At 44.3% G+C, this 25,316-nt stretch overlaps 1 protein-coding gene across 1 annotated transcript in view; it reads right to left on the bottom strand.

Annotated features, from left to right (window-relative positions):
• Positions 1 to 2,229: 2,229 nt before the first annotated feature.
• The window catches only part of LOC109305462, a 115,154-nt gene continuing 92,067 nt past the window's right edge, over positions 2,230 to 25,316 (bottom strand). The window contains 3 exon segments of the mRNA XM_019528469.1: positions 2,230 to 2,451; positions 21,254 to 21,280; positions 21,737 to 21,814. Coding sequence (XP_019384014.1) covers positions 2,230 to 2,451; positions 21,254 to 21,280; positions 21,737 to 21,814 — 327 coding nt within the window.

The following is a 25,316-nucleotide window of genomic DNA, read 5'->3' as shown; positions in this document are numbered from 1 at the left end:
CTCCATACACTTTCTCTCTCACCTTAACCTCCCTTCAGGTATCCCAAGTACCCCAAACACACACATACATATTGTACCATTCAAGTTAGGAACTCACCTGTGTGTATGTATAGGTGCGTGGTACGTGTGTTAACTGGTGAATACACACACACACACACACACATATGTCATCATGTGCATGAATTACAAATTAGTGATCTGTGTATATGTACAGAGTGTGTGGGTATTGAGAACTGATTATTGTCCAATTTTTGGTGTCTAGTGTGTGTGTATGCTTGAATTGGTGATAGGTATGCATGTGCCTAGGCTGGTTTGCATGTGTATGTGCCTAAGTTGGCAGTGTATGTGTGTATGCACCTAATTGATTTGTATGTTTGTATATGTGCAATTGTGTCACACCCACCTGTCTAATAGCACAATATTGAGCTCCTGAGAGTTGGCCTAACCCCACAGGGCAACATGATTGTGATCAGGTGCATCTACATAAGACATTGCACAGTAGCCTGATACTATTGTGCAGTAACACCACATGGCAAAAAATGTGTGCAGTAACTCAGGTTACTGCACATTTATTAGTACTGTTTTATAGAAGAATTAAATAAATGTGCGGTAACTACTGTGCAGTAGTGTCTCGTGTAAATGTAGCTACTTATACTGGTCCTTCCTGCTATCTGATCTTTTTCTTTCTTCTTTTTTTTCTAGTTCCATATGCTATGCTATGCTATGCTATGTTAGCTTGGGAAAGTGATTCTGACTTTGTGTGTCAGACACAGTTAGCCTCATTCTACTTCACCCTATGGGCATCAAATGCCATTTAAGGCAGATGTGCAAAATATATTTCTTGCCACCTATGTGGTTTTAGACCGTATTTCCACTTGTTCAGCTGGACTTGCTTTCCAGGCACACTCAGAAGGGCTCTGTAATGGCTACTTATGCTCCATAATGATCTTATTCCATCTGCATCCACATTAAACTGCATGTAAGTCCCATAATGTGTGGTCAGAAGAAAAACAGACAGAATGGCTGCTTGACCATTCTGCCCGATAGCTTAATGGATAGGTCATTTACCCAGGTTGTGAAAGACTCAAGTTCTGGCTCCTCCCCACAGACAGAGATGAATTAATATTTAACCACCATCCATGGATTAATTAGGACCAAGAGCACCTTTCTCTTCTCCCCTTTTTGTTGAAGCTGCCCATTAAGCAGCCAGGAGGAGGAGATTTGTAGAAAGAGAAAGATACGCTAGATGGTGCTTTATATTTCTGGAGTTGGGCACCACCTTGAAGGGGGAGGAAGTCCAGTTTCTGACACTATTCTTATGTCCAGTGGTATTTATTTGATTTATTGAAGACAATGAAATGCAGAAGAAGAAACACCCTGGGGGGCAAGAAGAAACTCTTTACCCTTAAAGTAGCTCTCAGGCATCAACCACTCATTGACTCTTCTGTACACCGCATACATAGGAACACCATTACCAAATGACAAAAATAAAAATAAAATAAAATCCCATAAAAACATAAAAGTGGGAGAGACATGGCAGCTGTAAATAAATACCTCACTTGAAGTGGACTTGACTCACAGGTTTTGACCTAAATAAAAACAGGAGTGCTATTTTTACACATTGCTCTTCCAACTTCCACTGCTGCTCTTCTTCTAGGAGTTGGCAAGTGAGTGCACACAGCCTGGCCATCTTGTCCCTGGAATGAACTGCAATAACACTAGAGACTCACACAGCCATATCATAGGAAAAAGGATTAGCATATTTTATCCTGCATACTGTCCAAGTAAAAATTTTGAAAGGTGCTGGCAACACATGAGTTAAGTTGTGATCATGCGCAGAGAACCCAGGCCCATGGAAAATTCCACCGTGTGCCCAGCATGTGCCCCCTGGGCGGCCCCAGGAGCTGTCAATCACTGGTGACCTACTTTTCAGCCCTGCGCATGCCTGGTTTCCACACAGAGCTTGACCAGATGCATGCTCAGTTAGCAAAAACATGATGTAATTTGACCAGAAATTTCTATATACAAAGCAATCTGATTGGCCATTAAATTCCTATAAAAGGCTAGTGAGCCCCCACCTCAGTGGTGGGCGTTTGGAGTTGGTGGGTGTTAGGAGTGTAGGCGTTGGTGTGAGTGTTTTAAGAGACCGTGCTTGATCTGCAAACAGAGGCTGCTTTTAGCAGGGACTGTGAGGCAGAGAGAGATTGGGATTCAAACCCCCAGTTCTCCTCATAACCTCATACAATGGTTTAGCTCCTCGATTTCGTTTCTTCTTGTATTGATTCCTTTGGTTACTGGACTGTTTTGGCTTCCCCTTTGACTTGGATTTGGATCACCCCTACTGCTTCGACCAGGGCTTCGTCTTCTACTTACCTGGCTTTCGACCTCGGCTTTGCCTTTCGACCATCCATTGTCCATCACTGGACTGGCATCACGACATAGTTCATCATTCTACGAGTTACAGATTTTGTTTGTTTGTATTCCAACTATAAGCTGTTGACCAGCCCTGGGACTAGCTAGTGGGCAGCTGTACCTATCCCTCTGGGGGTAGAATGCAAGGGCTCGCTAGTGAACCTCGTGGGCCAACAGACCCCCCTGTTGTCCGTTTAACTGTAACTGAAGAACACATCATCACCTACGCCTCAAAGTGTAAGTTAATAAATCCACCCTGTTTTGAAACCATCTGAGTCTCGTGCCTCAGAACTCCTCGCCAGTAATCCCGCCTGTTCCGTTCCAAGCCACCGCACGGCCCACCGTGACCTTGGGGCCTTCATTTGGTTCTGACACATACTTCACATGAACTTGAAATAGGACAATGGACTTGTACATCTGTAGAATTCCAGGAGAAAAAAAAGCTTTCTCTTGGGACAATTGTGATATATTTTTACAGCCAGGGAGATCACAAAAGTGAAAGCACTATAGTAAGCAGATGTTAACACCTAAGGAAGAGCCAGAGCCAAAAGTGGAAGGTGAGAGAAGGCAGGAGATTGGTGGAAGGTAGGTTTTCAGATTACTTTATTTGTGTATTTTCCATATAATGAAAGCAAACAAAATAACATGCATTTCATAGAATCATAGAATCATAGAAGCAGGGTCGGAAGGGACCTTGTAGATCTTCAAGTTCGACCCCCTGCCTGGGCGGGAGAAAAAAACTCAAATGAGTCCAGCCAGGTAGGCATCAAGCTTCTTCTTAAAGACCCCCAGGGTAGGAGCCAGCACCACTTCCCTTGGAAGTTGGTTCCAGATCCTAGCCGCCCTAACTGTGAAGTAGTTCTTGCGGATGTCTAATCTAAATCTACTCTCTAATAATTTGCATCCATTGTTCCTTGTTATACCAGGGGACGCTAGGGGAAACAGTGCCTCCCCCAAACCCTTCTGGTCCCCCCTAGTGAGTTTATAGACAGTCACCAGGTCCCCCCTCAGCCTTCTCTTGTGAAGGCTGAACACGTTTAAGTCCTGCAGTTTTTCAGTGTAGGGTCTGCCCTGTTGTCCCTGGATCATGCAGGTGGCCCTCATTTCAGAGTAGATATTTCTTATCAAGCATACACATTTGAGATGCAAAAGCTTCTTGTACACTGGGATTCTAGTTGCAGAAATTATATACCTATGAGATGTTTGTTCAAAATAAATGTAACTACATACGTACCAAGTTGTATATTGAAGAGTGAGAGAGAGAGAGAGAGAGTGTGTGTGTGTGTGTGTGTGTGTGTATGTGTTTAATATGGGCAAGATGGTCTTTGTTCTCCTGGTCATGTGCTCAGAACATGGCAAGTTAGGGCCTGTATCTGGGAAAACATGTAAAACCCTCTGGCTTCATTGGCCAAAGAAAGCAAAGGATGCTTCAGGCAGATTGGTTGGAAGAAAGACTGAACTGTGTCCTTTCTGGATTGGCAAAAGGCTTGGGTGATGTCACACCAAGTATATAAGAATCACTCACTAAGATTCTGGGGCTTTTTCTCTTGCAGCTGTTATTCATCTGCCTGCTGAGAGTTGCACAGCTACACTGAGAGCCAGAAAACCTGCTCTGCATTATATGAAAATGTAAGCAGAACAAAGTGCTTTATTCATAACTTAATTTTTATACAACAGTTCCAGAGAACAGTTTAAGAAAAGATCAAAAAATAAAAACCCCCCACACTTTTTCATATACGATTGCAGAATAAGATGGACTTTCATTCAACTGGAGGGTACATTGCAAATTTTCTTCCTGAACCCTTATACATTACTGCAATATTTAGATAATATCTTGTTCTTCCCCCAAACATTCTAATTGACTCTTTAATTTAAACTCAGTGTACTATGTATAGTGTTCCATTGGGACGCTGACAACTATATCATCTTCATGCATGATGAGCCATAGTGATGAGCACAATATACACAGATGCTTTACAGAGGATTCTAAACTCTTTTTCAAATGGTAATGGTAAACTCAAAAATGTAAACCTGTTATTTCCACAGCTTTGCCACTAGTTGCAGCTTGTATAAATGTATCTGTATATACATACACATTCATATACATACACACACACACAGAGTTTGGTATAAAAATATGCTTTTCTTTATTCACAAATGTTATTCCAATGATACTAATGCAGTCTTGGGGATGTCCTAGCTTGCACTAGCAGATAAAAGCCCAAAACACCTCACCACACCTTGACTTGTCCAGAGAACAGATTTGACTACTTAGTTGCTAAAGGTAGAAGAACAGACTATTCTTAAAAATAAAAATAAACAAACAAATACAAAAATGTAGTGTGCTTTTACTCTTTATATTGCCTGATGATGGGCATTCTAACATAAAATATTGATTGTTGCCACTCCCTTTGAAATAGCATTCAGTCCTCAATCTGTGGAATGAATTATTTAAATATGTAAAAGTTTCTCTTCTTTTCAGTTACTATTTCAGTTATTTTAATTCTAGGAGTTAGGTAAGTCTGTGTTGTACTCCAGCTCAGTAACAAAACAAACCAAGAAGTCTCTCTCTCTCTTTTTCTTTTTTTAAATACCATTTCTAGATGTTGTACTTGTCTTATAGATGCGATCCACTCAGGTTGAATCTAGGTTATGTATATTCTAATGTTGACACTGAAACTATCCCTCAGTGTAAGCACATTATTATTTCAGGCACTAAGATAGTGACAAGATATGCACAAATGCATATATCTTCCCTGAGTGACACGCTAGTTTGTGGTGTTACCTGTCAAGAGAGATGAACAGAGGAAGGAAACAAGTAGTAGATCTGACTTCTCTTGGATAACTAACATGTAAAAATGACATGGTGCTTCTCTGAAAGAACACTGTACCTGCAATGCTGTGAACACATTTATTTATTTGTTTGTTTGTTTGTTTGCTTATATTTGTGCCCCTCTTTTATTTCCCCTCTGGCATAACAGTACTGTTTTCCCATGAGGAAATTATTTAGTTGGTACCTTGACAGTTTGTCTCAAAAATGAAATCAAGTTTACTGGCTCTGTTTGAGTTTTTAAGGTTGAAATCAAGCTTAAAATATGTTTCAAACTTTCCAGAGATTTATGTCACTTGTTTTGTCCAAATGTTTGACCTCCCAATTCTTCACATACCAACTGGCTTGACTAAATCTATAAAATCTCAGCAGCCCTATAAGAGGGGAAAAAAAATCAGCTGCCAGCTATTCTTTCAGAAGTGTAGTCAGTTCTCATTAAATTAGTTTTTCCCCCTTTGATATATACTAGTACTGAAATAGCTGAAAAACAATTGGGCTACTTTCAGCTGGCATGAAACAATACTGTTTTACCTGGCTACAACTTTTTTTTCTGGAAACTGCTAGGAAAAAGAGACTTCTAAAGTGCTGATCTTGTATATTATAAATTAAGAGTGGATCGCACACATCTTCCTGGGACAAATCCCATTGATTTCAACTAACAGTTGATTAATATTGAAAATAAGGACCTTAGAATTTGGCCCCATGATATAGAATTGTAAAATCACAGACTCATAGAAAGTTAGGGTTGGAAGGGACCTCAAAAGGTCATCTAGTCCAACCCCCTGCTTGAGCAGGACCATCCCCAACTAGATCGTCCCAGCCAAAGCCTTGTCCAGCTGTGTTTTATAAACCTTCAAGGATGGAGATTCCACCACCCCTCTGGGTAACCTGTTCCAGTGTTTTACTGCCTTCTAATGAGAAAGTTCTTTCTAACATCTAACTGTGGCAATGTGGGAACTCCCTGATTAGCCACAGTGCTAGTCTTCACACCTGCCTCTGAGCACACTGCACAGCTTTGTCACATGCCATGCCTTGATGATACATAATTAAGGTGTTAATTAGACATCAGGCTGCCCTTCAAATGCCCTGTTTTCCTGGGCCTCTGCATGCAGCTCCAACCACCCCTATACTGCATCCCAAGCATCACAGATATTCCTAACAGTTGAGCTCAGCTCTGGTCTCAGGCCAGGCTCAACTCATCCAATTGTTAGGTATCTCACTTTCTGCCCTATTACAGGACACACTCATACCGCCTCCCTCTCACTGAGGCCTCTCCCACTCCACGGCCTCTCACACGGTCTCTCTCATACTGCCCCTTTGCAGGGCCACTCTCATGCTGCCTCTCCTTTTCCTGGGGTCACGCTCACCCTCCTCTCGCTCAAAGGGTCCTGGGGCTTGTTTCCATGCACTCTCCAGCCAGCAAGTGCGTGGCCTCTTGGGCATCTTCTGTGACCCTCATCTGAGCGGTTTGCAGAACACTGGAGTGTCTCTGCCTCTAGTGCCTCACCGGGTCACTCACCCAGCTGCTCTGAATTAGGGGCTCCTGAATCACCCTGTGGTTTACCCATGGCACTTCCTCAGCCACTCCGCCCAATTGGCCTCTGGCCCACCTTTGGCCTCAGGTCCCCGAAGGCTTATCTGGACCTAACTTTGCACCTTTATCACAGGGCCTCATCTCAGACCCCCTGTTCATAGGGCCTTACTACTCACCCCTCTCAGCATTTCCATGTTGTAACTATATCCTGGCCCCTGTCTCCAGCCTCTCTCCCTGAGCTCTGAGCCCCTCACTCTCACTGGGCTCCTTCTCCCCAACACACACACAGTTGGGGCTCTTAGCCTCTGGATGCCTTGCCTCTTCACTAGGCTCCAGCACCCTTGGTAGTTTCTCTGGGCCTCCCAACTGCCACTCTGGTACAGGCTGTCAGGTGCCCCATCACACCCCGCCCTACACCTCCGCCTCCACTGAGGCCCGTACTCTGCCCCTATGCTGGGACCTGGGGTCACCCCCCCCCCATATAGCCTCAGGTGGCTGCAGCCGTGCCTGGCCCCAAACTACCTCCAATGTTAATTGACCCACCTGAAAGTGGGGGCTGGGGTTTAGGCAACCCTACTTGCCTTCCACTGGGATGGTAACTGGCCTGGCATTTCTGGGGGGCTATTCCATCACAAACAGCCCCACTAGGCCACCCATCTCCGGCAAAGTGCAGTTTAGGTCATGTCCAGGACCGAGAGTCTCTTAACCATCCCCATCAGCTCTTGCCCTTACCTCCTGGTGTTACCAGAGCAGCAGCTTCACCAGGAGATGTTGTTTCATCAGTGCCAGGCAGCAGAGTGCTGCCTGCAGCTCTGCTGGCCTGAATCTTAAAATGGCCGCTCATCAGAACTGAGTCATGCCTGCCTCTTCAGGCTCTTAAAGTGGCAGACACCAAAGGTGCTCTGCCACACTAACCTAAACTTCCCTTGCTGCAACTCAAGACCATTGCCCCTTGTTCTGTCATCTGTCATCACTGAGAACAGTCTAGCCCATCCTCTTTCAACCCCCCTTCAGGTATTTGAAGGGTGCTACTAAATCCCCTCTCAGTCTTCTTTTCTTCTCTAAACTAAATTTGCCCAGTTCCCTCAGTTTTTCCTCATAAGTCATGTGCCCCAGCCCTCTCACCATTTCTGTTGCCCTCTGCTGGACTCTCTCCAATGTGTCCATATACTTTTGTATGGGTGCATTCACACATGTAGGCATATGTTCTCGTAGCATCTCAAATAAGATGTGCCAGCGATTTTTGCTTCAGCACATGTGCCTGAACCTTTGCTTTAGTGTTAGACAAGTTGTGCCACTTGGGGCAAACTAACCCTGCCCAGCTCCTCCCAGATCTGCAGCCAGGGGAAACTGGAGGCTGGGGCTAGCACCTGTGCTGGCCCAGGCAGTATAAAAATCTGCCTTGGCAAGCAGCTCAAGGCTACCTCCTCTTAGGAGCTTTTCAGGCCCAGCCAGTTGGTATCTGAGTACACTAGCCACCAGTGCCAGCTGGACTGCTGCAGAAGCCCTGACCTAAAGTAGACCCTATACCCTCTACCGACTGAAGCAGTCTGACAATGGAGGCTGCTGCCTGGCTGTGACCTGTTGCCATCTGTGACAGCATCCACTCTATTGGACATGCAGCCCCATGTCTGCACGTCTACAGGGATGGCTGGGTCTCTTGGACTGTGGCACAGGCACTGCAGCTGAATCTCCTACATCTCTTGACGAGCTGCCATTGGTTGTGGCTGCACAGTTGGCTTTCATAAGGCACTGCTGTCATCTGTACCCCTGCCCTGGGCACCTATCACCTGGAAGATGTGCTCAGTGTGGTAGCCTGCTTTTAACTGTCAAAGCATGTCTTTCTGGCCCCAAATGGCTAGGAGGTCTGTCACCTCATTTGCCTTCCAGTTGTCCCTGGTACCAGCCCTGGGCAGGCTTCTCTGCCTGGGTCCTATCACTTGCTTCACTAACAGGAATCCTGGTGCTACTTGTTTAAAAAATCATAAATTCTCTGATAAACAAATCCTAAACTCACTTTTTAAAATACCCAAAAATCCATGTTCTTCCACAATTAAAACAAAATTCCACTATATATATGGAGACTGATTGCTCAGTTTGGCAATGTGTTACTGATATATTTACAAATGTAAAGCAATTTGGAAGCTTACCAGTGCAAGTACGATCATAATAAAAATTTTAAATATCTATACACTTTGGCATTTTCTTTATTTTTTTTAACATGGAAAAATCAGAGCTCCCTCACCAGGATGTGGAGTCCTGAGCAGCACTGATATCCTGCTGCCCTTGCCCCTCACTCTCAACACACAGCCCTCCCCTCCCCACCAGTCCCCTCGTTCCTGACCTACAGCTCTTGCCTGCCCCTACAAGCTCCCTCCCGGAAGCATCTCCATCCCAGCACTAGGACATAAGTCCAGCAGCAGCTGTCCCACCCACTGCTTTGTGGCTCTTAGCAGTGCCAGCCCTTGCTGTTCTGCTCCCTGTGACTGTGCCTAGGCCATGGGGATCCCCATGTTGTTCCTGGGAAATCCTCAACTGGGGTTCAGGGACTGGGCTGGTCAAGGCCCTTCCCTTCTAGACTGGCTTCCACATACACAGGGGGGCAGGGGTACTCTAAGGCCAGCTTAGGTGGCCTTTCATGCCTGGAGTGATCTCTCACCCTGACCCCCATCTCTCTCTCTCTCTTTCACATACACCCCTGCTGCCATCTCCACCCCTCCCCCAACCAATCACACTCCCTGCCAAGTTGTTCCTCAGAGCCACATATCCCAGCACCAGTGTGGGCACAGGGCAGGGATGCAATGTGGCAATCACCTCTGCAGCCATAGCTCCTTCCAGCAGGTCCCTTCCATCCCAAGCAGCCAGCTGGGCACACACAGTGTGAGATTTGGGGGGGGGGAGGCTGAGGGAGGGAAGGGGTGTGGGGGGGTGCATGTGGGTTTGTGGGGGAGTTGGGTGGATGTTGGGTTTGTGGGGGTGAGGTTGTGTGGGGTTTGGAGCTAGGTATGTGGGTGAGGGGTCTCTGGGGTTGGTTTGGGAGTGCGAGGTTTCTTGTGTCAACTACTCAAATGGGGTGGGACCTCTGCCTTCTACAGGGTACACAGCTACCCTGTACAGTGCACTGACTGCCCCCTCACCCAGCACAGAGCTCCCCCTCCACAAACTGCACCCCCCACCACCACAGAAGCAGCTGTGGGGCTCTCAGGCAGGGCCCACTAATGCAGAACCCCCCAGTGGCATGGCTCCACCCACCAGGCACCTGTGATGCATGTTGCAGGCCCAGCCCAGCCTGGGGCCGTGCACCTTTGTGCAGCACCAGGCCATTTGGGCTGTGACCGATGGCCTGGCACCACTCATAGGGGCCACACATTGGGTCGGGCTGGTTCCTGTCTCCAAGTGCCCCACAGTGCTGAGCCCCTGGGTGACAACCAGAGTGGCACAGTGCTGGCTGAAGACACATGGACCTGGGCTAGGCTGTGTTGGACTGGGACTGTGATATGTGGCACAGGCAGTGCCAGGTGCCAGAAGGCCATGGGGTGTTCTGCCAGCAGTGAGTCTTGAGTGCCTCTTTGGCACTCCTGCAAGAGGGGTGTGCATTTTGCAGGGGACCCACACCCCCAAGCAGCCCCTGTCCCATCCCCACACAACCTGGGGGGGTGTACATGCTGAATGGCCTGCTAGTACATGGCTGTGGACAGGACTGGGAAAGCCATGCACTAGTGGGGTGGGCTGAACTGGGCTGGTCCCATTCAGCACACAGCCTGCATCAGGCAGTGTCCCACCACTTCAGGCTGTGCCTGCAGCCATGGCCCCAGCAGCTTGGTTGGCTGCTGATGCTAGCACCACAGGGAGTTGGTGGGGAGGCAAGATATGTGGCAGCCCCTGTTAAATGGCCCCCCCACAAATCTCCCCACAAATCCCACATCCCCCACACACCCCACAACCCTCCCACCACTTCCCACAACCACCCACATCGCCCCTACACACCCCACATCCATAACCCCACCCCAACCCCATGTCCCTGCTAACTTACTTGGGGCAGTGCCTGGGTCCAGGTGACACCCCTGACTTGCCCTGCTTCTGTTTGCCCCACATCCTAAGGAAGCATACTGGGGCAGCTGAAGCATCCATCTTTGACTGGATACTGGAATGTCTCTGAGGAGAACCCTACCTCTGGGTTGCCTCAGGGCACGTTACTGGACTATGCCTTGCCCCACTTTTTTTTTCCATGTTTTGGTTTTTTTTATACCTGGATTTGCAGATATCAAATTTAGAACCCGTGCTGCACATACACAGTGTGGGTAACATTTTTCCATTTTCAGTATGCCTTTTACAGTGTCTAAAACTGCTTTGAGATGCTGCAACAGGCATGTGCACACTCATCTGGATGTGCCCCATGAGATTTCTTTTAGCCTAATCTTCCAATTTGTCTAGGTCACTCTGAATCCTCACCCTACTATTCTATTCCCTATGCAACTACTCAGCTGGGGCACAGCCCCAGGAGTGTTCAGGAGCCTACCACAAGCAAAATGTAGTTTTGTGCTAAAAATAGCAGTTATGCAGCTGTCTGTGCACCATTTAAGGTCATAAAATTTAACAGAATTTAATCCTAAATATCTGCACATGTGAATCTTCAAAACAGTGCAGATTGGGATATACCTAATTTCCTTTTTTTGACCACCAGTGAAATCACATAATTATGTATTTTGCAAATGTATAGAAATTCTGAATTATCCACATGAGGCCACATAAATGAATGGCTTCTAGTCATGTATATGTCAGATTCAGTTAACAAAGCCTGCTAATACAAGATGCTATTTTCTTATTCTGATCACCTTGTTCTATTCTAGTTTTACCCTGATGTAAAGCATATCCAACAATATTAGCAAATCTAGAGGTTTATAATAGTGTGAGATCAAAATCAGGCAACATTATTTTGAGATTCTGGGGTTTCCCATTAAGAAAAATAAAACAAATATATTATCTTTATTTTTTTTTAAAGATAAACATATACTCCGCATTTTTGTTAGCTCTGCTCCATCCTATATTAGAAATAATTCAGAAGTCAATATTTTTAATCAGTTTCCCAGTGGTTAAAATCTCTGTGAACATATTTTCAGTTGAAGATAAAGGCACATTTGACACCATGTAATATATAGTTCGAGTTACATTTTTGCAGATCAGTATACATACCACTCAAAACCCTGTGCTTAACAATGAGAGCAGATGGGTTTACTTTCTAATTACATTAAAAAGTTATCATTTACCTGTACGTATTGCACATTCATTTCCTATTCTACATGTAGCAGAAATTTAAGGCAACTTAAGATAACAGAAGAGGGCTATTATTGATAATTATTGAATTATCCAATGCAATGACTGCATTTGTTTTAAAACAATATTATGGGCTAAATGTTGCTAGTGCGTGTAATTCTACCGACTGTTTAAATTCAGTGAAATATGGTCCTTTCTTTTAAAAATACATTAAATTGATCTTCATTTTATATTAGTTTCATATTGGGTAGAACAGTAGCATCTTAGGATGAAGCAAGCAGTGCAGTAGCCCCAGGTCACCAGAATCACCCCCCAAGAGTCTTTGCTATGGCAGGGGCAGCACTGTGGGCCTCCTGCCAGACACAAGAGCTGGGTAGTATAGAGCAGCACCACACAGTGTATGTGGGGATCAAAGAGCAAATGGAGTGAGCAGAATGGTGTTCTCCATCCTGGGGAGCTGTTACCAAAGCAGGCACAGCCCTGCACCTAATATGTATGTACTGAAGATGCGGAAAGAGGGAGTGAAAGGGCACTAAGGTCAGTTCTCAGGGAGCCTGGCCACAGGAGTTCTTCTACCAAAGCAGAACTGACTGCTAAAGCAGCAGCAGCAATATATTTGGATGGTAAGCCTTCCCTTCCCTCGCCCACATACTCCACCATCCTCTACCAGGGTCAGCACTCAATGAGCTTACTATACCTCTGGTGTAGAAGGTGAAGGTCTATATATCTTCCAGATAAGTATACCATTTGTTCGTATTAGGAATTGCCACTCTGCCCCCTCCTGCCACTGTGACTAATGAGACTTGTAAAGGAAGTGGGTGGTTAATGGCCTTACCAATAAACTTTACAGAATATCCTTATTGTATGCTTATTAATGCACATTTCTGTAAGACACAAAATTATTTTGTCTTCAAGCCATTCCATGTGATAAAATTTTATTTACTCTACCTGGAAAAAAAATGTATGACTTCAGAAAATAATCATATGGATATATGATTATAAAACATTATAGAGGTGGATAACTGATTTTCAAATACATTTCTCAAATAAATCAGTGGGCTCATTGTTTTTCTTCATCCCTACAGAAATAATAATAAAGGTGTAGTGGGACTGTAAAGAAACATAACCTGCAGGGGCTGTAGACCATCTGCAAGCAAGCAGCAGTTTGTAGGCTGATGGCTAGAAGGGCAGCTGTAGAGAATTTGTAGTAAATGAGGGTGAAGCCACAAAAAGGGTTACAGCTCTGAGAGAGCAAAAGAGGAAGGGTGATGTTGTTGCTTAGGGAAAAGCATAGGACTTGTGTTACCCCTCATGAGGTCTAAGGAAAGATGACCAATCTGGGTATGTTTGATTTATTTATTTGCAGTTTGAATGTTTATTTTGGAGCTTTCTTTTACTGTGACAGCAAGGCTGTCATAAAAATAAACTGGTTCATTTTGGACGTAGAGCTGAATGGCCCTAATACAGAAGTTGGGTGACTTGATTACAAGAGCAAACATTTTCCTAGCTCTTTCTCTGGTAAGTGCAAGTAGTAGAAGTTTTCTTAACCCTGTAAAAAAAATCACCCCTTTAGGTGGTGGAGACAGAGATTCAGGGTGTTATACTTTCTACTGGTAGATCTGTGATTCCACCAGTAGAAATGTACATGTACTAGCTTTCAAAGTTTTTACCAGACCACACATGGCAGGTCTGATAGAAAATTCTACTACACCTAGTCTAATAGAGGTTCTACTGGTTTAACAAATGTATGTACAGTTACCCTAGCAATAGGAGCTTCCAGACTGCCCTCTAACATCCCAGAATACATTGCTTGATCTCTTCTACCCTTCTGGGAGACAATCTGTGAATCAAGTGGACCCCACTGCTCTAGCTATATCATAGAGCAAAAACCTCTACCTGTTAGCCCCAAGGTTGGAAAAGCCAAGCCTTTCTTCACAGTTCCAGTACTGTGCATCCATTAACTCCTTTAACTCTGAGCAGGAAAGGATAAGTGTCTTGCCAGGATCCCCTCAGACCCACCAACACCAGACCCTTGATCTGCCAGCCCTCTGTCAGATCCAGACCCTGCAGACCTCAAACTCCACATTGTTCCCTGAGACCCCTTGCTCACTCGCTGTAGATCCCAGACCTTGCAACATTCACAAAGCTGGGCCCACCTCTTGTTTTTCATTGTTAACACTGGCTAGCCTGCCTCCACCCCTTCTATTTCTGGATCCTGTCAACCTGCCCTGCTAGAACCCTACTGTCAGGCTAGTTTATTTCAGTGGCAGGGAGTTCTGTGGATCTAGAAATGTCAAGGTCTGTGTCAGTGGAGTTTGAGTATGCGAGAGGATGGAACATCCAGCTTCCACCCCCTGTAACTAAACAGCACTGAGTCCCACTCTTCCCTCAACCTCCCTGGATATGAACTCTATCTGAAAATCTGGTTCATGTTAGTGGTTAGGTATGGGGACTCCAGGGACAGCATGGGCTGTATCAATGGATTTTGAGTTTGCATGGTGGGGGGTTAAAGGGGATCTGGCAGCTCCTGGGTACTCAAGTAATACTGAAACAGCTCATCCATTTTATGCCCTGCTTATAAACAGTATTTCTTTTTATAAAATGACTGTTCCATTTTGTAACATGAAAACCAGATCTTTATTATACCAGGTAAACAAGGATCCAAACTCTTGGAGTGGATAATTCAGCACTTGATCCTGTGAAAAGAGAGAGGGGGAAAAAAGTATCACGGAGATAATACCAGTGCATTGAAGTTGTATTTTGGAACATCTGTTTAATTGCAAAATTGCAATATGAAAGTTTCAAGAACACAAGCTTTTTTTTTTAAGGAGTGCCCTGCATTTTGGCACGTGTAAGCAATCCTTTTAAAACTGTTCCATACATTTCCACTTCAGAAGGCTTTTTACAATCTGAGATTTGTGGACGATTGATCAATTAAGGAACAGGCTAGCTAGAATAATTTAAACAGTGCCCAGTATTTTATCAAGATCCAGGTGAAGATTTATGAGAACCCCTGAACAAACAGTTTGCTTTGTTCTCAAGTGTAGAGTCTCCATTTTAAATGATGCTCGAGTCTTCCCTAGAATGAAAGTCAAACTCACAAAAAAGATGTGACAGCTTTGAGGGTGGAAGAGGATGTTCTGGGGAGGGAGGACATGGTCCATTGAGACTGCTTGCAAATCAGCCCTGACAAATTCTCTTGGCTGCTGTTAGTTGTCAGTTGCCCTCAGGAGCCCAAGCACTCTGCAGAATATATAGCTGGCCCCATGAATACCACACATTGTTCCACTAGTAATATTTCCAACCACTCAGACTAAACTGCTGAACTCCCACCAATTTATTTGAATATCTTCACACATCCCAAATGGCTCCTATTTCTTCTGTATGGAATGGAAGAATGTAAAACTTAATTTCTAGTGCAAAATTCCTGGCTATACCAAATTTTCATGGTAGCTAGGGTCAGGAGGGTCCTAAACAGATCATCTAGCCTGACCCCCTGCCACAGGCAGGAATGAATGCTGGGTTCACAAGATGCCAGACAGGTGATCATCCAACCTCCTTTTGAATTCGCCTAAGGTAGGGGCAAGGACCACTTCCCTGGGAAGTTGTTTTCAGATTTTGGCCACCCTAACTGTAAAATATTGCCTTCTGATCTGTAACCTAAACCTATTTTCCATCAGTTTATTAACATTGTTCCTCGTCACCCCAGGAGGTGCTGGGGAGAAAAGGCCTCTACCTATTTGCTATTGATCTCCCTGATGAGTTTGTAGGCAGCCACCAGGTCCCCCCTCAGCCTCCTCTGGCTGAGTTAAACTAAGCTTTACTAATTGAGACTATTTCTTCTTCCATCTCTGGTGTAAATACACATGGTAGGTTAGTACTAACCAAATATTTATTATGTCTAGCAGCAAAGTTCAAATGATTTTAGAATTTACTCTGTTTCTTTGCTAACAAGGGTCCAGACTAAATAAAATGTGAAAAGCCTTTGTACAGAATTATATATTCTGAATAGAGCCATGGGCTGAATAGCTATGCAAGTTGTTCCTTCTCAAAAAAAGTAGGAAGTTGGATTTCATTCACACACTTGAATTCCCTAATATATATTTGTGGACCTAGTCTGTTGTTCTTGCCTTCTTTTATGCTCCCTGTAACAATCTCCAGCCTTCAATGATTTTGTCATTCTTTTTCTATATTTACCTTGAAGAATGAGTGGTGTGTTGTGGGTTTTTTTGTTTTGTTTTGGTGCTTTTGTTTTGTTTCATTTTTTGGTGGTAGAGTATCTTTCTTTTTTATGAAGTTGTACATAAACAAAGTATCTTGTGAATAAGTAACAGTGGGAGACAGACTCTAGTTCTCATCTAGAAGGAAGAAAAAAAGAGAATTAAGTTGACTTACCAATTCTTGATTTTGCACCTTAAATACAATTAAAAATGTACTGATTTCCAGCATACTGATGAACAATATCATATCTGTCATTTTGTTTTGGGAGTGATTTTTTTCAAAGAACTTGGAGAAAAGGTTAATCAAAAATGGAATTTTAAATTTAAAAATATTAACTGAGGGAAGATGGAGTCAAAAAAACCCTTTTATTTATTTATTTATTCATTCATATATTTTGTGTCGAAGAAATCAAACTTTGTGTTGTGGTTGAATTGAAACAGACAGAGCCAGCTTTTCTTTATTTAGGGCTATACTGTGATCACAGGGAGAATTTCATACAGCACGGGAATCACCCACTTGTCTGTTTCAAAGGGTTTCTCAGACTCTGTAAGGTTACAAGCGTATTTATACTTAAGACAGAGAAAGAGAAAAAAATACACCTTGGAGAAACAAAACAATAGTAAATTACACAGAAACTTAGAAAGTTTACTTAAACAAACTATCTATGCATAGGGCAAGATATCAAGATAACCCAAGGCATGCAGGAATCCTTATCTCAGAACATTTGAATTGAGCAGTATCAGCACGTCTGGTCTTTGTCTGTTTTTCTAGTCAAGTAAGTCAATTACTTCTACATTTGTGAGAATGAAAAACTCCTTTTCGAATGAAATAAAATAGCCTTGATGGTTATGAAAAAAATATTACTCATTTTTTAATTGTTATATACCACTCCACTGAACCACTTTTTCCCCCCCATTTAACAATTTTACAAGTTATATGTATATTCGTCTAGGTCATTGACAAGAAGCTTAGGACCAAGAACAGAATTCTACATTTGGTGATCAGTCAGGTCATCAATTTTTAATACACTTAATCAAGAAAAGATTGATTTTTGGTCTAAAGCTATTTTTATCTTAGTGTCTTGTGATTCTAAGTCAACTACCTTGAAGTACAGATAATTCTGTCAACTTAATTTATCTTATTAGCTTGTCCCATTCTACCCTGCATCATCCTGAACTTCAGAAGAAAACTAATATTCCAGTAAGTTTTTGGAGAGTGTTGAGGTTCAAATATTGGAGAGGTCAACTAGGGGCCATGCTCTTCCTGGCTAGGGACAGAAGTAACACACAAACCGGTGTAAGTGATCAGAAACTGGTTTAAACCTGTAACAGAACAGAAATTCAGTGCACATAAACCAGTTTCAAAATGGCTGAAACAGGTTTAAGGTAAACCTGGTATAGGTCAAACTAGTTTATGGAACTTGTGTCCCAGATCCCTTCCTGGTTCAAGTTAAATCACAATCCCCAGCATCCCAAAATACTTTGTAGCCTTGAGCTATGTTATCTGTCCAAGTAGAGCAGGGTTGGCCCCACCACTCCGTTCTCTAGCTTGGGGGAGTGACGGTTGGCTGACAATGGGGTGGGCATGGAAAACCCAGCTGGGGACATAGCCCAGTCTGCCTGGTGGGGGCAGAGCAGTTCCTGTCTGGCATTTCTCTGCTGCTTGAGTAGTGGGAGCCATGGCCAGCCCTGGCAGCAGCCTGAGGAAAAGAGAGGGAGGAAACAAGGTTTAATCACCCCTTCCGTCCCCTCTCCAACCAGCACAGCACCCCAGCCAGAGTCCACCAGGTAGGGGTTCAGTGACAATACCTAATCCACATTCTTTACAAATACAGAATGTAGCAGAGCACTGGAGTGCTCGCTACTAGCACCAGTAATAAGGACAGCTGCCAATTAATATGGCAGCACAGGTGAGGGTTGCAAGGGCAACTAATGTTGGTCAGCTGGCTAGAAGAGGACAGGGCTGGGCCTTTATAAACAGCTCAGGCCGGAGCCTAGCTGGCAGTTCCCCTCTGGCCACTGCAGGAGCAGGAGCTCTGCAGCGGAGAGCTGAGCAGCAGAGCTTATGGTGGCAGTTTGACCGCTGCAATGATGTGAAGAGAGGGAGAGAACCCCTGAGAAAGGTATTGGTGAGATCCAGCATTGTGTGCAGTTTATGTTATAAGCCGGTGGACTTTTTGCTTATGTTACAGCCACTTGGCTCATGTTTTGTTATTGTTACACCGGAGGACTGGGTGAGGCTGTAGGGGTGTGAGGAGGCCTCACAGGAGCTCCCCAATAGTCTGGGGGTTCCTGGTGCCCAGAAGGGCACAGCTAGTGGTGCCAGGCAGGCACAGCCATTTGCGCCAGTGGCACGCGTATCGAAGGGTCAGTGGACCCCACCCTGTGGGGCGAGACTGGAGAGAAGCCCTATCAGGGCAAAGGACCGAGACGGTGGTCCTGGGGGCCAGGTACGGCTGCGGCCACCTGAGCCCCAACTGGGGTAGGACCTGGAGAGAGTCCCGGAGGGCTCCACAGTGCTGGGGACTTTAGTGCCACAGCGGGCAGCGAGCACTGGAGAGGTGCTCGGCGTATAGGGGTTGAGACCGCAGCCCGTGAGGGCGGTATTTTGCCCGGTGGGGCAAGCAACCCAGTAAAGGGTCAAGGGGCCAGGCACAGCTGTGGCCACCTGAGCCCCAAGCATGGGAAGCACGTGAGCAAGACCCCAGAGTGGGCAACGAGTGCAAGAGGCATGGCATAGGCCCCTGAGGGGGCAACGACCACGGGAAGCACAGGGGTAGAGCCCCAGAGAGGGCAGCAAGTGCAAGGAGTGTGGTGTGGGCCCCTGAGAGGGGCGAGAGGCATGGCAGAGACCCCGAGAGGGGCGAGAGGCGTAGAAAGAGTAAGACAGGCTCCGGTGGGGCGTAGCCTGGGCGAGACAAACCCAGAGGCCCAAGACAAGGGGGCGCTGGCTGTGAGGCTAACCCAGAAGTGCCAGGCAGGGCGGGCTCCAGTGTGGTGTAGCCTGGGCGAAACAAACCCAGAGGCGCAAGACAAGGGGGCGCTGGTGGTGAGGCTAACCCAGAGGCGCCAGGCAGGGTGCAGGGAGACAGAAGGACCAGATATCATCCACGAAGAACTGCAAGGCTTGGGGCATGCTAAAGGGAAGGTTGGAGGCACACATCGCCCATAAGGCAGGGGTGCACTGGGACACCCCAATCAGAACGGGGCATAGTGCGGAGTAGTGTCCAAGGCAGGACAAGGCGCCTCCCTTACTGAACTTAGAGCATCAAAGACGTGGCGGGCGAGTTGAGGGTGCTGAATCACCTAACTGGACACGGCAGGGGGCGCTAGCGGGATCACGGCCGCCCCTGCACCCACTCCATGACACAGAACAAACATAATTCTTGAATTCTCCTCCCTCTTTAAATTATAATTGATCATTTCCACCCTGACCAGTAATGGAAATGAACATTTGCTATGATTTCTTTTGTTCTCCATTGATTTGGCAGGGGAAAAAAATCCTTGTTATAAATCTCAATCCTATTCTGTCACATTTTGGTGCCATTGAAACCTTGCTTTGCCTTAATCACTTGACTTCAGATATATTTATGTTTATATAATTGATGTCTAGCCAGTGCTGTCATCTTCCACCTTTCCTGATTATTGTGTACATATTACCAATGCTTCCACTTGTCAACTGTCAAATAATGTAGAAACTTTCATTTCAGCCATATTTTACATGCCCTTCATGACAGACTAGGAGAAATCATTTGAGGGTAGTGGATGATCTTATACCTAGTTCTTCTAAAAAGGAGGTGTAATTAGTAAATGAAAACCAGAGAAGATAGTGAGCTCTTTTTTAGGGAATGTAGTTCCTTAGGAGGAGGGAGAGGAGAAGGAGATGGGAGTCCCTGACACATACACACACTCTCCCTCTCTCCCCTCCTCCTTTCCAACTAAACAGGGGAGACTCTACTAAACGTGAAAATTAAAGTTTGATAGCAGCCAGCTATAAAGTTAGTACACACTTTTGAGATCTAACTTTTATAGTTGTGTCATGATGATAGAGAGCAAGCGGTGGAGCGATCGGAGAACCAGCAGAGACTGGGAGAGGAAAAGAGGAAGCCACATTTCTGTAGCAGCTGCTTGATGCAGCTGGAATGTCATCAGAAGTGGAGGGAGGGGAAGAGATACCCAGATGACAAGAGGAGTGGGGGCAAGGCAGAGAGTGTGAAGGAATGAATGGACAGGATGGTGGGGACCAGGGAGGAGTCGGCTGTCAGCTCATCAGAGAGGATAAGAGACCATGTCTATCTGGAAGAGCTAGAATTAAAAAAAGGAGGGGGGGGGGAAGGAAGGTCTAATAGAGTCAGTTCAATACTCAGAAGGATCAGATGGAAAGAAGTGGTGGTGACATACTAATAAGTAATTTTTTCTTGAATCCTTGATTTACAAAAGAATTAGGTCGGGCAAAAATTCCCTTGTAAAAGAGAAAAAACCTGAAAGATGCAGTGAGCCTGGCTCCACTTATTTGAAGTACTTGAAGGTGAAGGCAACCTATTGGGGGGGGGGGAGGGCATTAATATTTTAGAAGAAAAGACAAAACCTTTTTTGCGTTTGTGATGGGACAGTCTGTGCCCTGTCACAGAACTCTGTTGGAGAGAAGGGAAATGGAAAACTTACTTTAGCAATGAGCCTGAGGGGAGAAAGGGGCAGGATACCTGGATAGAGGAGAGAGGGACCCAGATGAAAACATAACCAAATGGCAGAGGGAGCAAAGAGACAGTACTGGCTGCAAGAGAGGCAGGAGATGGCCAGAAGGATTTAAAGGGGAATGGAGTCTAGAATTAGCTCTTGAAAAGAGAAGAAAGAAACGCAGAAGAAATAGGGAAAGACTAGGAGAGAGAGACAACAGAAGATAAAGAGAAGGGAACAGGAGAAAAGTCCTGGGAAGCTGAAGTGAGGTAATGAGGGAGATCTCTGAGTTGGTGAGTCTGATACCTGAGGACATCGGGTAACATCCCAGACCTAAAAAACAGACGGGAATGAGAGTATATGAAGATTAACAAAGATAGGAGAACCCCACACTTTGAAATCAGTAGAAAATACAAGGTGGCACAGAATTGCCATTTGCTTGGGACCTGTGTGGAGAAGAACAGGGCAAGGAACCAAGAAACTGAGAGCTCCCAAAGGGAGAGGGAACTAAATATATCTAAGATTTTAGTTATCCAAGACAGACATAATAATTGTGTAGAAGTGTTATTTTTGCTGAACCGCGGACACAATATCATCTTCATCTCGGGACCGTGTTTATTTTCTTATCTTATTCCATCAAAGTCGTGGTGGGCGAGAAATAAAGACAATTAACCAGTTCATATTAAAACAAGAGTTTGTGATTTTATTTTTGCAGGCATAGCTTAACTCTCACAGTGTTTATATTGTTGATGTTTGATAGTTAAACAGTATAAGAGAAATAATACTAACCTCTACTGGAGAAGACATCAGGCAAATGCTTGGGAAACAGGCTTCTGTCGATCCATCCAGCTCAGTAGATGCCACAACCTAGAAAAGATCAAGATGTAAAAATTAGATAGATAATAAAAGAACACCCTGTGAGTTTTCATCCTTTTTTTTGTTTTTTTGTTTGAAGGAAAATAAATAAATATCTCCTTTCTATAAGAAATGGTCAAAACCTCAATACTATAGATCAATACTGCAATGCTTGGTGGTGTTTAGTTTACATTCTCCCAAACATTTTTTTTGTCTTAAGAAGATGTGGCAGGCGGGACTCAGGGTCACCACTGAAAGGAGGAAGCGGGGAATAATCAGGCTATTTGGTACCTAATCTAGGCAATTGAGGCTTATATATTACACAGGATTAGAATGAACACTCCACAAGTTGGTTGGAGCTTTTTATTGTGTGATAGATACTTTTAACATGCAGCTGGTCTCTAGGTAATTGCACAATTATCCAGTTAAATGTGCAATACTTGTAATGTGTAGAGGAGGCCTATAGGTATGTTTGTGTGGTGCAAGATGGTGCCATGCTGTGACATGCAAGCATAGCTTTGTGCAGGACATGGAAGGATTTAGGCATCAAAGTACAAAAGATAATCGCCCTAATATTAAGCATACCTTCAATCACCCTGACTTCTGTTGGGGGGGGAAAACATCACTGCACAGGCAATCCAGGAAGGTTTTGGAGAGTGTTGGGGACAATCTCCTGGTGCATGCTCTTAAAAGGAAGAAGGGGGGGAAAAAAGAAGCTTACAAGAAGTGAAAGCTTGAATAAACAACTAGGGAGGAGTATAAAAGTATGGCTTGGTCATACAATTGGAGTTGCATATAGCAAGAGATGTGAAGCATAATGAGAAGGGTTTTTACAAGTATGTCAGCAACAAGAGGAATATCAGGAAAACTGTGGGTATCTTACTGAATGGGGTAGGCATGTGGTGACAGATGGTGTGGTAAAAGGCTGAAGTACACAATGCCTTTTTCACTCCCATCTTCATGTGCATGGTAAGTTCCCAGAATACTGAACCTAGTAGCAGAGTTTGAGGAGGAGGTGAGCACCTGACAGTAACGAAAGAACAGGTAAGAGACTATTTAGAAAAGTTGGATGTATACAAGTCCATAGGGCCAGATGCAATGCACATGAGGGTGCTGGATGATGCGACTGCAGAGCAGTTGGCCATTATCTGTGAAAACTCATGGTGGTTGGGAGAGGTCCCAGATGATTGGAAACCGGGCAAATATCGTGCCCATTGTTAAGAAGGGGGAAGAAAGAGGATCAAAAGAACTACAGACTAGTCAGCCTCACCTCCACCTCGGTCCCAAAAATAAAAAAATAAAAAAAATCATGGATCAGGTCCTCAAGGAATCCATTTCTAAGCACTTGGAGGTGAAAAAGGTGATTAGAAACAGTCAGTATGGCTTCACCAAGGACAAGTCATGCCTGTCCAGCCTGTTTACCTTCTATGATGGGATGACTGGCTCTGTGGATGTGGGGAAACCAGTGGATGTGTTTATACCTTGATTTTTTTTATTTATTTGTTTATGTATTTATTTATTTAGCAAAGATTTTGATACTGTCTCCCACAGCATTCTTGCAGGGAATCTAAGGAAGTACAGGCTGGATAAATGGCCTGTAAGGTAGATAGTAATCTGGATGGATCATCAGCAGGGATCTTGGTTTTCTCTGACTTTAAAAATCCTTTTATATTTCTTCTTTTTATTATTTTAATTTTTTTTTAAACTGAAAATTGGGAAGTAACCTCAAATCCACATTTTCCCATGATTAAAATGAAACACTGCCATCTATGCTTCTATTAGTGGTGTTTTATTTTAATCAGACAAATGTGGTCTTGGGGTAACTTTTAAGTTAAAAAAAACTTGGGGATTTTTTAAATTTGGAGAATACCAGGATCCCTGATCATCAGGCTCAAAGCATAGTGACCTACAGCTCAATCTCTGGGCAGGACTTGATATCACTTAGGGTGCCCCAGGAGTCAGTCCTGGGGCTATTTTTGTTCAATGGCTCCCAATGAACTGGAAGATGGGATATGAACCCTCAGTAAGTCTATGTATGACACCAAGCTGTGGACAGTAGTTGATACACTGGAGGATAGGGCTAGAATTCAGACAGAATTTGACTAATTGGTGGACTTCCCCGCCCCCCCTCCCCAATCTCCTACAGTTCAATAAGAACAAATGAAAAGTCCTTCAACAATCCCATGCACTGAGACATGCTGGGGACCAACTGGCAAAGCATCAGATCTTCAGAAAAAGACCTAGTGGTTACAGTAGCAAGAAGTTGAATATGAGCCGACAATGTGCTCTTGTAAAGAAGGCTAATGGTATATTGGACTGCCTTAGTAGGAGTGTTGCAAGAAGATCAAAAGAAGTGATTATTCCCTTCTATTCAGCACTGGTGAGGACATATCTGGAGTACTGTGTCCAGTTTTGGGCCTGCACTACAGAAAGGATGGGGACAAAATAAACCCAGTCCAGTGGAGGGCAATGAAAATGGTTAGGGGTCTGGGGAACATGACTCTTGAGGCAAGACTGAGGGAACTGGGCGTATTTAGTCAGGAAAAGAGAAAAATGAGATTGGATTTAATAATATTCTTCACTACCTGAAGTGGGGTTTGAAAGAGGATGGAGCTAAATTGTTCTCAGTGATGGAAGATGACAAAACAAGAAACAGTGGTCTCAAGTTGCATTGTTTCAGTTGGATATTAGGAAAAACTCTCTCACTAGGAGGGTAGTAAAGTACAGGAACAGATTACCCAGAGAGGTTGTGGAAACTCCATTGTTAGAGGTTTTTAAGACTAGCTAAACAAACCATTGGTTTGAATGTTATAGTTGGGGATGGTCCTGTTTGTAGAAGAGGGTTGGACTAGATGACCTCCAGAAGTCCTTTCCAACCCTAATATTCTATGATTCTATGAGAAAAAGACTTGTATACCACTGAATACCAGGGATCCTGCTTTTCTTTGTCTAAAAAAAATCCCCAATTTTAAGTTTTTAAAAAAGCAACCCCAAATCGACATTTTCCCATTATTTAATATATCTATATATAATTGTGTTTCACTTAAATCACAGAAAAATGTGGATTTGGGATTTTTTTTTTTTTTAAATTGGTGAATTTTTGTTTGTTTGTTTTACTTGGAAAGAACCAGGATCCCTGCTCATCATGGGTTCCTGAATGGAAGGAATTGCAATGTGTAATCACAGTTGCTTGATAACTATATATTACCTTTCATTGTGGCTAAGGATGAAACACTCAATATATAGTTATTGTCAGAGAAACTAGAAAGAGAATTGAAATGCAATCAGTATCACAGCCATGATACCATGTACAAATATGGTTTCATAATTAGTAGGGTCGGAAGGTACCTGAGCAGATCACGAAGTCTGACCCCCCGCCCCCAGCCATGGCAGGAAAGAGTACTGGGGTCAAATGACCCCAGCAACGTGATTGTCTAGCCTTGTCTTAAAGACCCCCAGGGTAGGAGCCAGCACCACTTCACTTGGAAGTTGGTTCCAGATCCTAGCCTCCCTG

Source organism: Crocodylus porosus, unplaced genomic scaffold (assembly GCF_001723895.1).
Source record: "Crocodylus porosus isolate Cpor-Errol unplaced genomic scaffold, CroPor_comp1, whole genome shotgun sequence".
NCBI classification, from domain to species: Eukaryota; Metazoa; Chordata; order Crocodylia; family Crocodylidae; genus Crocodylus; species Crocodylus porosus.
Note: the sequence above shows the minus strand (reverse complement) of the source record. Positions and strands in the feature narration are given on the sequence as shown.